Raw genomic sequence first — 14,657 nt, 5'->3', positions numbered from 1 at the left:
GATAATTAAATCAAAGAATTACGTTCAATCTCACAATTCGTGTTTATCATTTTCTCTATCTATCTAAATTTCGTTTGTACACTTGTCCGATCGATTTATTGCAGTTTTTTCTTTTTTGTTTGGTTTACAAACGTTAGAAACAAAAAATTAATTTCTTTTTGTTTCTTTCCGAGGAAAAGAAAGGACAGGAGGAGGTGGTTTCTTTTTCTATTATTATCTTTCTATTTCTTTTTTCTAGCACGAGTTTTTGCGTTGTTTCGATAAAGAACAAAATTGAATATTTCGTTTTGCGGAATTAAATAAAAACGGGTTTGGCGTTAAACGCACATTTTTCAAAAGAAAAATTGTAGTAGGGGAGAACATCCAACCCTTTTTTCTTTTTCTTTCTTTCTTTTTTTTTTTGCACAAAGGCACAAAGCATAAAGTGAGAGGATATCGGTATACTACTTCCGCCTTTGGTCGACCGCCTTGCAGCATAAAAGCCGCAGACGACGACGACGACGACGACGATGACGACAATTCTCTCTCTCGTCCGATATAAAATGCTGAACGCATATATGGTCGAGAGAAACCAGACCAAAAGAGAAAGAAAAAGAGACAATTCTGACGTAAAAAAAAATTCTTACGATTTACTAGCCCGCTGCCACCCACCCCCACCCTCCCACCACTGCTTCTCGAATTTAACGATAAAGAAATTTATCAAAAAAAAAAAAAAAAAGAAATCCTACTCAAACATTTCAATCAAATAAATCCTGATTCTTTTTCTTATGTGTGTGTGTAGATGTGTAGACACTTAAAAAATTTAATTTTTATTTTTGTATCGGATTTCTTGCCTGTCATTAGAATTTAATTATTCAAATATTTAATTGACGTAATTAAAGATTGTATATAAATTAATTAAGAAAATACTTTACGAATTTAACGATAAAGAAATTTATCAAAACAAAAAAAAATCCTACTCAAACATTTCACTACTCAATTCCTTCACACCTCAATTTCCTACTCAAAAAAAAGAATATTATATATAAATTAATTAAAAAAATGCTTTACGAATTTAACGATAAAGAAATTTATCAAAAAAAGAAAAAAAAGAAATCCTACTCAAACATTTCAATCAAATAAATCCTGATTCTTTTCTTATGTGTGTGTGTAGATGTGTAGACACCTCAAAAACTTAATTTACTCCTGTATCGGATTTCTTGCCAGTCATTAGAATTAAATTATTCAAATTTTTAATTGACGTCAATTAAAGATTATATATAAATTAATTAAGAAAATACTTTACGAATTTAACGATAAAGAAATTTATCAAAAAAAGAAAAAAAGAAATCCTACTGAAACATTCAATCAAATAAATCCTGATTCTTTTTCTTATATGTGTGTGTAGATGTGTAGACACCTCAAAAACTTAATTTACTTCTGTATAGAATTTCTTGCCTGTCATTAGAATTAGATTATTCAAATTTTTAATTGACGTCAATTAAAGATTGTATATAAATTAATTAAGAAAATGATTTACGAAAACACAAAATTAGACATAATGTAATTTTACATTGACAAAACCGATTCGAAAAATCGAACTATGATCGATTGATAAAAACTTCATTTAATAATCTGTCATTGGAACTAATTCTTATGTTTTTATGCTAAACTTGTCGAAATAAAAAAGAGAAGAAAAGCATGAGCGTGAGAGAAAGAGAGGAAGCTAACACACGAGAAGAAAACATTTAATTTATTTCTATCGATTCGATGGAAGAAATTGAAACCGAACTTTAGGGAAGTGAAATAAAATACCAATTTCCAGCCAAGGAAGTTCGAGATATGTATATCGATTCGGCAAGGAAAATTATATATTTTTTATCATACTTTCTTTCTTCTTCTTCTTCTTCTTCTTATTCGCAAATGAAGTGTTTCATTTTATAGTTTCATTTAATAATACACAAATGGGTTACGAATAAAAAATTACACGGAATTACGTTTAGTTCGAATTTGTTTTTCCTCCCTTGAGAAATATGGCTAGAAATTAAATTCAAATACAAGAAGAAGAAGTAGAAGAAGAAGAAGAAGAAGAAGAAGAAGAAAGAAAAGAAACACACATATATAAATTAAAAAGAAATAAAAAAACATATATAGGTAAGCAAGGAACAAGGAATATCTGCGAGCAACATCTTTAAAAGCATTATGCAAGAAGCTTTCGAGGCCGGTCAGTACACCAGTCTGCCAGGGTGACGTAAATCGCGATTCGAGGTTATTAATACTGCGCGAGGAGAGAAATTTCGCGGCGATAAAGTAGCCGAGTCGAGTGGAAAAAAAGAAGAAAAAAAAAGGACAGTTAGAAAAGATGGTACAGTTTTTTTTTCCTTTCTTTTTTTTTTTTAAATCACTCAATTACCATAAGCGAATCCATTTACGTACGTAAAGTAACTGTTATAAAAAAAAAAACAATCGTAAATTATATCCTCCTACAACGTTCCCTGCGAATCTAAAAAAAAAAAATAAGTGCTGCTCTTCGTTTAAAATATTTTACTTCAAATCTAAAAAAAAAGAATGTATGTTAAATGCGACAGAATTAAAAAAACAAATTGCACGAAGTATACCTACTAATCATTGGTTGATTAAAAAAAAATCATCCTCTACTAATTTTGTACGAAACGATTGGAAATATTTGTCAATTTTCAATTTCAACATTAAAAACTTGGGAGATAAATTTTTAGAAAAAAAAAGATATTATTAAATAAAAATGAAATTTGTGTTAGTAGTTTTGTGTGTCACAAGGTGTACACGTAATAGGGACATATATTTGTGTATGCTTTTAGTACATTAAAAGATCCAATGAAAATTACTTAAAACTCTTTTCGATGTAACAGAAAGAGAGAAAGAGAAAGAAAAAAGAGAGATGAGGTAAGAAAAGCACAAACTCGGTCGGTAGATCGAGAAAAGTGAATCTAGGGTACTCGGAGTAAACGCAAAATTAGGTCCTAGACCGTCCCTTAGAACTAGGTCAACGGAACACTCGCGCACACACGCACACACATAAACACAGAGAAGAGGAGGGGGAGTGCGTGTCAAAGCATCTACTCTACCGTAACGTATATCGGAATATTGTTTATCGAAATAATGGAATTTCATGGGAACCAAAGGCTTAACATCGGCATAATTAACATGATTATAATGAAATATTCCTGGAATTAATTAACGAATCAGAAATTCTACGAGAGAGAAAAAGAGATAGAGAAGAAAAAATAAATTGACACATTTATTAGAAAGTAACGTGCTCGAATTGGCCGGTAATTAACGCTAATTAATTGTAACTAAATACGCGACGCTTAATTAATCGTCTTATTAACGCAACTGCGTCAAAGATTGTAACCATAGAAAATAATTATTAACGCGATTATAACGTGAAATGTTTTAACAATTTGAAGGCAACGTGATGTTGCTCTAATCGATAGATAGTCGTATCAAAAATCACACGAATGTTTAATCCAACGAAAAAGGGTAACTTCGAAGGGAAACGTGTTTTCAATTGGACACGTTAAATGAGCCAATTTATACCACACAAACAAACTTTCTAATCCTCCGTATGCGTATAATTGGAAACAAAAAATTATTTAATCAAATTACAAGTTTTATTTTGTAAAAACTATTATCATGAAATGGAAGAACAAACGAATCATTTGAAACATAACAAATCAAATAAAAATTAAAATTAAAATCGATCAAAAGAAAAAAAGAAAATAACTTAAATCAAAATAATAAATAAAACTCTGCTGTTTGTATATCTTGTTAATTAAAAAAAAAAAAACAAGAAAAAAAAATAAGAAAGAAAGAAAGAAAAAGAAATCATTGAACTTAAATTAAATTCAATTTTATATCACTGATACGGTACATTAATTTTCTAGGTATAATTTGACCCAATTAACACTCTAATTGCAACTTTGCAATGCCTAATTAATTAATAGTATCTCTCTCTCTTAAACAAAGGTGCATTATTCTTATATACTCGTTAAACGATCATCTTTGTCGCTAGGAACTACGATAAAACTAAGAACACTAAGAGAACAAGCAAGCAGGTGTCGATAAAAGGTGTCTTACTCTTGCTTCGAGCTGGCAAACGATTGTTTGTTTGTTTTATATAGAAGTATACACACACACACACACACACACATATATATATATATACATAGTTTGATTATAGAACAATGCTCGTTTAAGAAAACAGACTTTCTTGCTGATCGAATATGATTACACATCACATACACACATACACAGACAGATACGTATGTACACATATACATGGTGTGTCTCATCCTAATCGATCAAACATCATTTATATCGTTAATGTTTGAAAAACAACAAAATTACACGTTATAATGATTGACACGAATCATACGATTTGATACTTTTCAATAAATAATTATTTTGTTACACATATCTAATCGTATAAATAATAATTATAATTCATTACATGGATTGGGGTTTAAATATATGGAAATTGAACACCTTGTACACATATACATACATAGATATACATATATACATACGTCATGTTTCTGTGTAAAGTCGAGTTGTGAAAGTAGAGAATAACGAGTAACCTGGTCACTCGATGAAAATGTGTACACACGTTCGATACGATTAATTAATTAACCGATAAAACATCGGTAACAACGTTATCGAGTAGGATTACTTTCTTCTTAACTAAATCGGTTTTATATATATATATACATATATATAAAAGAAAATTGCTTGAAAATTGATGCGAATATGTGTACGTGAAAATCGATGAAATATAATACTAGAAGAAAAGAATAATGTTCTTTTTCTTAAATGAATCTCACCTGTCTTTATCGAACGTGCAATGAAGATAATGAAGAAAAACAAAAAAAAACAACCTCTGTAACGCGTGAAGAAAAAATGTTCACTATACTGTTTTATACAGGCACACATATTATATACGTAAATAGAATCGTAAACGTTTTCGATAACGTTTCCATCGCGAGTGGTTACATTTCGATATATGATTCGAATGATGATGTGATACTGATAAAGGATATTATAGTATCAAGGATTCTACTAGACGTTGTTGAGAAAAATACGTAAACACCGGTGTACCAATAAGTCGGATGATCTATGTTTACGATATCAAAGGTATTTTCCCCTTCTCCCTAAACCCTCCCCTCCCCTCCCCTAACACACACACAGTTTATTTCAACTGTTCCAATTCGATCTCATCAACGTTTTCTTTCTATAGAAAAAATTCTATACACACACACACAGCGCACACATAATATATCTAAATTGTGAATAAATTTAATCCTAATGATATATGAAAAATCCAAATTTTGTTGTATACGAACAAAATGATGCTACCTAAGTTTGTTCGATGTTGCAACTCAAATTAGAGACGAGAGTTGTGTTATTTAATATATTCATATTCAAATATATAATTATAAAAATTAAATTAAATAAATATATATATTGAAAAATTAATTTTCGTTAGTTATCTTTTAAATTACATAATATATTATTACATACGTAATGAAACATTGATTAATTTTCGTTATTTATCTTTTATCTTATCATTTACAAATAATATTATTTCCACATACGTAATTGAACACCTAATCAAACATTGCCCTCTCTTTCACTCTCTTTCCCTACCTCTTTCTAAAATTATATATATATATTTGTGTTAATTTTATTAATTAATATAATTATTTTAAACATCGCGCATAAGCATCATAACAAAACTAATAAACAAATCAAACATCTGATCAAACATTTCATTAGATTTATCTGTCTCTCTAGTTTTGTTTACATTTTATTAGAATTATTACATTTATTTTAAATATCCTAACTGTTGTGCTGAACGAAACGAAATCCAGAAACCTTTTTGCGAACCCATCATAAGATTTACATCGATCGAAATTTTCGTATGTAAAACGAAATATAATAATTAAAAAAAAAAAAAAAAAAAAAAGAAAAAAGAGTGTTGAAATGTTATCGTAACACTTTTATCCGAACATACAAAGATCTCCTAACATGAAAATTGAAGTAGAAGAAAAAAAAGAAGATGAAATAAAGAAAAAAAAAAAAAGAAATATCGGTCGATCTCTCGATCCTCTTCTTCTTCTTCTTCCGGTTCGAAACTACGCGGTGAACGAGTTTAACACGACTTGTTTTAACGATTCAACACCAACGAGAAAAAGAGACACGAAGAAATATATACACCTTCTATATACTACTCACGAAGAATCGACGAATGAATGTTACAACAGCAAACCCGAGAGAACGCAGTTGATCGTACGCTTTCGTAACGGTTTCAGCTTTGCGATCGATAGGAGACCGTTAAAAGACATCGATATCATTACCGATAGTCCTTTGAGGAAGAGGAGGAGGGAGGGGATGGGTGGGTAGGGGGGAAATTGATCAGGGAAAACTCATTGCCTTTTCATTTGATTCTACTACAATTCGAACTATATCATCTTTTTTCCTATACTCGATGATGATGATAATAATATATTAATAATATATGTAAATTAATGGGGTTTTTTTTTAATATTATTATAAATTATATCATATTTTTTCTATACTTCTAAATATATTTGTATCAAAATTATTTGTTTTCTTTAATGTACTATACTATATATATATTTTTTTAAATATTATAAATTAAATTTAATATAAATTTTCATACTCGAAATTATATTTTACAATTGAAAACACAATATGCTATTCTATTAATCAATTTGTACATTGAATTTTGTACGATTACTAATAATTTAAGTTCTATAACGTATAATAATAGGTAATTACGTATAAATAATGATATAAATTTTTGTTGTTGAATATAATTTATATGCCGTTGCTGATCGATCGAAAAACGTTTTCTTTGTTCTCGAGCATAGTAATATTAATTCATCGTAAAATGCTTCGATCATCGTTATGAAACTAACAACACAATGTGCAAAGCAGCAACAGCAGCAGCAGCAGCAAGTGGGCGTACCTTTGCGAAAATGATTTCGATTGGAATGATACTACGCGACAAACGCATTCTGATGTTATTAATCGGACGAATGAAAGATTATTGTAATGGGATCACTAAATAAATATATAACACATATATCCGGATACGAAGATAGAAATAGAAATGGTTACTCGATGGGACAGGTGCATCTGGTCTTTGCATTGCACCAAATCAAATAAATGAACGAATTTGAACGAATGAACGGACGATGAGAATCGAATGCAGGATAGACGACACATTAAACATTGATTGTTAACGTGTTTAACCAAAAATTTCTATTAGATGTATCTTATATTGCTTCATTCACTCAGCCAATCACGACACGTGTATATCTCTCCGTTAAACGTGTAAAAATGAAATTGATATAACTGAAGTTTGAATATCAGAACAGGATTGCAAGTTTATTCATTATCACGTTCAAATTTCTATTATTTAACATAGGATTTTGTTCTTACTTGCACTTTAAATATTACAATTATTCTTGCCATTTCTATAATCTGTTATGTACCATTTAAAATTCGTTCTCCTATAAAAAAAAAAAATATCTCTGATCGATTACTGTTTCGAATAATGTTTAACTTTATTTAGTAATCGCGTAATTTGAAAGTTCCATTTTTATTTATCATAATTTGGCTTGTAAAAATGAAGGACTCCCGTGTAACTAATTATCATAACTTACAATTACTTCCAATGCACGCGATATTAATTTTTACCAACCGACAAAAAAATGAAAAAAAAGGAAAACAGATAGAAAATATTCTTAAAATTGTACGATTAACAGGGAAGGTTTGTTTTTAACGAACTTAGCTTCGGAAATCTACTGAAACATAAACTTTCAATAGATTATAAATTATATTTAATCAAAATGAAGGAAAGATAGTTAGAACAAAAAGTTAAGCTTGTTTTATACATAGAAGGTATTTTTATCAAACGTGGGTCGAGAATCTAGCAAAGGCTTAGACGTTTAGAAACTCCAAGGGATATTTACGAACATGTGTATGTGTGAGAACGTGCTAGCACGTAAGCGTATTATACATCCATACACACACATACACATACATACACATGCATAGCAGGAGGAGCGTATTGACCGTCGAAATTGCCTTTGTTCTACTCTCTCTCTCTCTCTCTCTCTTTCTAACTTCTTCCACCTATCCATTCTCTCTCTCTCTGTCTTTCTATCAACTCTTTCACTCTAACTTAAAGAATCGTCTTCTTCCGTTTAAAAAAAAGAAGGAAGAGGAAGAGGAATCACATAGACTTTTTCGGAGCACCTCGTGGAAAACACGTAGATAAGATCGTCTTCCTGGGTTAACGGACGACCAATGGTATGTGTGTATGTATTAAATAATCTTTCACGGTGTCGAATTATAGCAACTATAAAAAAAAAAATCATATACAGGATAAGATCAAAATTGTACCCCCCTTCCCATTCTCAAGCCCAGTTTGCCAAACTTTTGTGCACAAAAATCATCAAATTGAAACGAACAAACAGTTGATAAAACAATCGTTTTATATAATTGATCATTAGTAAATGTAAGTAGTATACTGCGAGTATACAGAATTATTAGAAATAGAAAGAAATTAATATAAAAAAATATAAAAATAAATTGTTCAAAGTTATTCGTTAGAAAAGTGACTTATGTCTCATCCTATTATGTCACATATATTTGATATAAAATAAATTTCTTCTTTGGTTCAGTGTTTCCGAACGAATATTAGTAATATATAATTAAATCATAGTTAGTAGTTAACATATTATAGGTGTAAGTTCTTCGTGAAAACTGACTTTAAAAATTTCATGGTAAATAATATAAATTACGCCAACCCTTGTAGTTCGAAAAGTATTATATCAAAGTTTAAAAAAAAAAAAAATCAAAAAAAAGAGAAAGAGAGAGAGAAGGAAATAGAAAGGGGAGGGGGCAGAAGAGAAGGTGGAAAAAGAAAAGGAAGGATGAAGAATGTCGAGAGAAAGGGAGAAAGAGAAAGAGAGAAAGAAAGAAAGAAAGAAAGAAAGAACAGAAAGAACAGAAAGACAGATGGCGCGTTGTTCGGACCGATCCGTAGAACCATACAAGGACGAAACGATCGAATCTTCGTCGATTCGAAGGATCGAAAGAGAAGTGGACAAGGGGGGAAACAACCCATAAGCAGCATTTTACCTTCCTACGATATGATTCTCCCATAACGATTCTCGTCATTTATTTTTACTCGGAATAAAAATCTTGTTAACGTACATATTGAACGAACCCGATACAATTTACTGAAGCGAGATTGGAAGAAAATTAAAAAAAAAAAAAAAAAATTCTTAAATAAATCAAAAATAAATTTAAGAAAAAAGAAAAAACAAGGAGAGAAAGCAAAAAAAAGCTCCAAACGTCACAAGTTGTTCCGTGAGATTGTCAAGCTTCTCTGACTACACGTCGTTTAAATATATATATATAGATATTTGTATCCCTCTCCTGTCCCCTTCACCACTCCTTTTCCCTGTATTACCGGCTTCGAGAAACTGCTCGAGTTCCACGCACGCGGCACTCTCCACAGAGAGGCAAACGATTTTGTAGGTACTTACTTACTGGGATGGCTAGTAGTGACGTGCACACGTATAGAGAGAGTAGAAAAGAAGAAGACATATTATATATGGATACACATACACATAGGCACACACATATATATCTATACACTCACTCTTAGCGCACACGATCTACCGTGTGTGTGTGTGTTTCTCTCTCTCTCTCATTTTCTCTCTCTCTCTTTCTCTCTCAATTCTTTTTAAGCAGCAACTTTATTATATTGTCTATCGCGATATACTAAATTTCATCAATATGTAATTTAATTGATTATTATCGTTGTTGTTTTTTGCATAATATATTAGTAATTGATTTTAAATGTGTTTACCGCGCAACTAAGACAAATTATTGCCATAGAGAAGTAAATTATCGCCGTTGTCTTGGCACTTTCGTTTTAAACCGTCTCGAAAAAAAAAATAAAAAAAACAATAAATAAGATATTAAAAAGGATTAGCTAGCAACGTGTTCAAAAAAAAAAGGATACGTACACGTCCACCCACGTCGTCGTCGTCGTCGTCGTCGTTGTCGTCATCGTAAGGATGCATACAACATGTGGGAAATGATCACGGTTGCATTTAAAAGGCAAACTCGACGCCTCGTTGGTCGTCGTCGTCGTCGTCTTTGTCGTAGTGGTCGTCAAACGATGACAATCGCGGTACTGGTTGGTATGGTGGTTGGTGGTGGTTGGTGATGGTGGTGGTGGTGGTGGTGGTGGTGTAGTAGTAATGATAGATAGTAGTAATAATAGTAGAAATATTACAGGTGGTGTGCTCGAGAAGATAACGCACTAACACATAAAGAGAGCACTAGCAAAAGGATAGATATAAAATGTGAGAGGAATAAAACGACGGCAAGGTAGGCGGAAAACCGGCGGTTTCCGAGTGTCCCGAGACGGTGGACAACCGGCTGCTGGCTGGTGGTGGTGATCGCGTACCTTGCTGCTGCTGCTGCTGCTGCTGCTGCCGCTGCCGCTGCTGCTGCTGTTGCTGTTGCCGCTGCCCGTACATCGGTAGTCGTGTGCGAATGTATGAGAGTAGTTGCGCGCGCGCGCGCGCGCGCACCCGACCGTGCTCTCGCTCTCTACTCTCTCCCTCTTTCTCTTACTCTTTCTCTCTTCTTCTTTCTTTCTATCCGATTTTTTTTCTTTCAACACTTTACTCCTAGCGCTCGCTGCTGGGTTGGGTTTGCTTGCTTGCTTGCTTACTTGCTTGCTTGACTGTCTCTACCACTTATTTCTTCTTTCTTTCTTTTTTCTTTCTTTCTTTCTTTTCGTTCTTGCTTTTCTTCTTTCTTTCTTTTTCTTTCGTTCCTTCCTTCCTTCCTTCTTCTTGTTCTCTCGAAAGAAGCTCTACCCGTCTCTTTCTGTGTCGCTAGCGCTGCGAAGAGCTCCCTCTCGCTCCGCGTGCGTCCGTCAGTAACCTACAAAGCGGTGGCGGCGGCCGTTCAGGATTACGGGACTCTGTCCGCCTTCGTCCAAGCGAAAAAAAGAGAGAGAAGAAGAGAGAGAAAGAACGATATATATATATATATGTATTAATGTATATTGAGTTAGAAGTTACATCCTTTTCCTTATTCTTCTTTTTTTTATTTTGATTTGTATTCTTTGTCGTACCAGTCACTTTGCTCCAACTCTTCTCTCCTCTTTCCCTTTTCTTTCTCTTCTCTTCTTCTTCTTCTGGCTTCTTCTTCTTCTTCTTCTTCTAGTTGGACGATGAGTCCTCCTTGAAAGACTCAAGACGCGATGGGTTCCTCTCGCCAGGCACACCGGCGACCTCGCCAAGCCGACTATACTTTTCTCTCTCTTTCTTTTTCTCCTCCCGCTGCACACTGGCAAAGACCCACGCACACATGCACGAGATCCAATACGAGTGCTCAATCCACGCTAGCAAAGCCAGTTCTCACTTCTTGCTTCGTTACTGCTTCTGCTACTACGACTCTACGACGACTTCTACTACTACTACTATTACTACTATTGGGTGGTGGTGGTGGTGTGCTGCTGTGGGTTTCTTGACGGCTGTTTTCTAACTTTTCAACTCTTTCCTTAGATTAGACTCTATTTTACCGTCCAACAGCAGCCAATATCACACGAGATTATTTTAATACACGTATTATACACACTCGCGTAACGCGAAATTACTCGTCCTTCTCAACTCTTTCTCTCTTCCTTCCTTTTTTTTTTTTTCTTTCTCCAATTTCCCTCCTTCTCTTATTTTTTGTCTTCTTTTCGTCGTCTCCTTTATACGAAGGGAGGAGACGACGATGTCGCGACACCCGTGTACGAGGAAAAGACACCCGTACTACTCTCGCCGCGACACCGACCGCTCTCACTGCTCGCTCACTACCTTCGAAAGAGCGCACCCTCCGATCAAACTAACCGAGAAAGAAAGACAGACTGAGAGAAAGAGAGAAAGAGAGAGAGAGAAAGACAGAACGTAACAGAGTACCTTCTGCGAGGTTACAAGCAAGAAAGAGAAACAGAAAGAGAGAAACGCGACCAGAAATTGGAAGACACTACTTACTAACTCATCGCGGCTTTATCGTTTACCACGACTAACACTTAAAAATTATAATTTACACTAAACCATTGACGACAACAATGACGACAATGACGAAGACGACAACGACGACAACGACGATGACGACGACGACGACGACGATGATCACTACGTTGACGACGACGACGAGGATGAGGACGAGGATGGGTGTGCGATCATATCCACCACAGCGGTCTCCCCACAATCTTATAATTTACTCTCGAAATTACGCGAATAGTATATTAAAATTCTCCGCCTTTCCCTTATCACTTTTAAAATGTACGATATTTACCCATTTGTGACGGATTTTCCGCACAAGATGATCATCGACATTAACGACCCAGTCCCCCACCTATTACCACATACAGACATTACCACACTTTCGATTTTTCAAAATGGCGGCGCGCCGTCGTTGGATACCAGACGCGGTCAGCGTCCGAAACTCTGGCGCTTTGATCGCTGACTCGAGCTCGCCATTGGTTTTCTTTCGAATGCCGCGAATTTTCGAATTGAAATTTCTTCTTGGATACAATAATCTAATTAGATTAGAAATGTTAATATTTATTTTCTGGAGACTATGTCCTGTTTTTCTGTAAATAAAGAGAAAGAGAAAGATAGAACGTTAATGTCACAAGGAATCTCTATCAGCGGATGGGATCAAGGAAAATCCACTGTATTCGATTTAATATTTTATGAGAATAATATTAAAGATATTTAAATACAATTTTATTTGATTGGATCTAACTAATTGAATGATACCTAAATATAAACTTAACTGCTAGTCGTATTCAGTTCAGATCAAAATAACTTGGTAACAATTTCTCATATATTTCTTTATCACTGTTTAGAAAGAGACAAAAGATTACTCGGTCCACCTGCAATTATAATAAAATTTTTAATATATTTATATACTTGTGTATGCATCGAAGAGCTAGTTCCTTTAGACAATTAATTCTTTTTATTTTTATCGTATCTATCAAGAATGATGTAAGATTTGTTAAATATTTCTTACGCTATCTATATCATTAATAAGATAATTTGTAACTGTAGACAAGGCTACTTGGGCGGCTGCTTCTTGAGGGTAACCGTAAACTCCTGTAGATATGCATGGGAATGCTATGGTTCTTAATCCATATGCTTTCGCCAAATCGAGACAATTCTTATAGCATTGCTCCAATACCTCAGGTATCTTTCCTATTGGACCAACGGTATGAATGACATCTAAAATTTGTCTTCTGTAAATATCTCAATCAAAGGAGAAAAATGTTTAAAAAATCGATGGAATAAACGTATGTTACAAACATTTAGCTGGCAACATGTATCCTCCAGTGATTCTAGCTTCTCCGGCAGGGCATCTCCCTAGCGTGGCACATTCTACTTTCAAATAAGGTCCAGCAGCTTTGTGAATAGCACCGTCGACTGAAGAACATTTAATATTCTCAAATATCACAAATAAAGTATGATCATACTTTTCGCTGAAACCCATTCTTTAATACCTCCTCCGCCAGGTATTAAGACCGAATTAGCTGCGTTGACAACTGCATCTACCTCGAGAGTGGTAATGTCTCCCATCCAAAAGGAAATCTTTTTAGCAACTTCCATGCCAGCCTTTGCATTTTGGTTCGAAACTTTAACGCTTATAAATGATTTATTTTTAGACCAATATTCTGCCCATGTTGGTATTTGATTCACGCTATTTGTAGTTGATTTAAATATTTTCTTTTTTTCTTCTAACGACATGTTCATGTATTTCTCTAATTAAATACATAAGAAAAATATATCATTTATGATACTCTACTAAAACAACAGTACAAAAGTTTGACATATCTTAACTAGTAAACTATATGAGAGAATGAATTTTATCTAAAGACAAATAGTGATAAAAATATTTTCTGACTAAACTAATAGAAAGATATAGATTTCTTACGCTTTGTATCACCAAAAGATGACTTAGTATCATTATTGCTTGTCATGGTTCTAGTTGTAAAGTACGGAACGAATGATTGAATTAAAGTTGAATTCAAAGATCGAACGTAAGCAAATATCTACAAAAATACAAACGTTTAACACTTTAAATTGTTCGAAGTAACGTATAGATCAATGATATTTCGTTCCTTATATATGTATCACTTACTCTTTGCATTTATAGTTGTGTTTATTCGTTGGTACTAAACAAAATTGCTAAATATTTATAACTTTCGTAGATGTTACATCACAAGATTGATTCAAATACAACGACGTTAATTTGATTTATCATATGATTATATGAACTTTATTAAAGACTTAAATATATCAAAATAATATCGTAACGTGACCGGTATAAAATGCGGGGATTTTTATTCTTTTTAATTATCTTTTTTTTTTATAACACACAAAAGAACGCACTGGAAACGCTATCTGTCGGTAGTTTTGTTAACAAATCAAGGAATCGTTTTGACTCGTAACGACATCTAACGTCGAATTTCGTAACTTATAAGATCTTCGTGATAAGTCATCGATTAACACCCTGTTTGCGAATAATTGTCT

General features: G+C 33.3%; 1 protein-coding gene across 3 annotated transcripts; it reads right to left on the bottom strand.

Moving 5' to 3' along the window:
- Nucleotides 1–10,894: 10,894 nt before the first annotated feature.
- On the bottom strand, nucleotides 10,895–14,657 carry LOC122522928 (macro domain-containing protein CT2219-like). 3 transcript variants are annotated; one of them, XR_006305206.1, is made up of 7 exons: nucleotides 14,266–14,657; nucleotides 14,059–14,176; nucleotides 13,628–13,885; nucleotides 13,434–13,550; nucleotides 13,144–13,352; nucleotides 12,117–13,006; nucleotides 10,895–11,650 (listed from the first exon to the last, which is right to left on the bottom strand). XR_006305206.1 is itself a non-coding variant. In XM_043644344.1 (6 exons), the coding sequence occupies exons 1-6, from the start codon at nucleotides 14,272–14,274 to the stop codon at nucleotides 12,920–12,922; spliced, it is 798 nt and encodes a 265-aa protein (XP_043500279.1). In that variant the 5' UTR covers nucleotides 14,275–14,657; the 3' UTR covers nucleotides 10,895–12,919. The 3 variants fall into 3 exon arrangements, 1 of the variants encoding a protein (XP_043500279.1); XR_006305207.1 differs by having other exon boundaries at nucleotides 12,424–13,006; XM_043644344.1 differs by having other exon boundaries at nucleotides 10,895–13,006.

The sequence above is a fragment of the Polistes fuscatus genome, unplaced genomic scaffold (genome assembly GCF_010416935.1).
Source record: "Polistes fuscatus isolate 324 unplaced genomic scaffold, CU_Pfus_HIC Scaffold6, whole genome shotgun sequence".
NCBI classification, from domain to species: Eukaryota; Metazoa; Arthropoda; class Insecta; order Hymenoptera; family Vespidae; genus Polistes; species Polistes fuscatus.
This window is presented reverse-complemented; position numbering and strand designations above follow the sequence as displayed.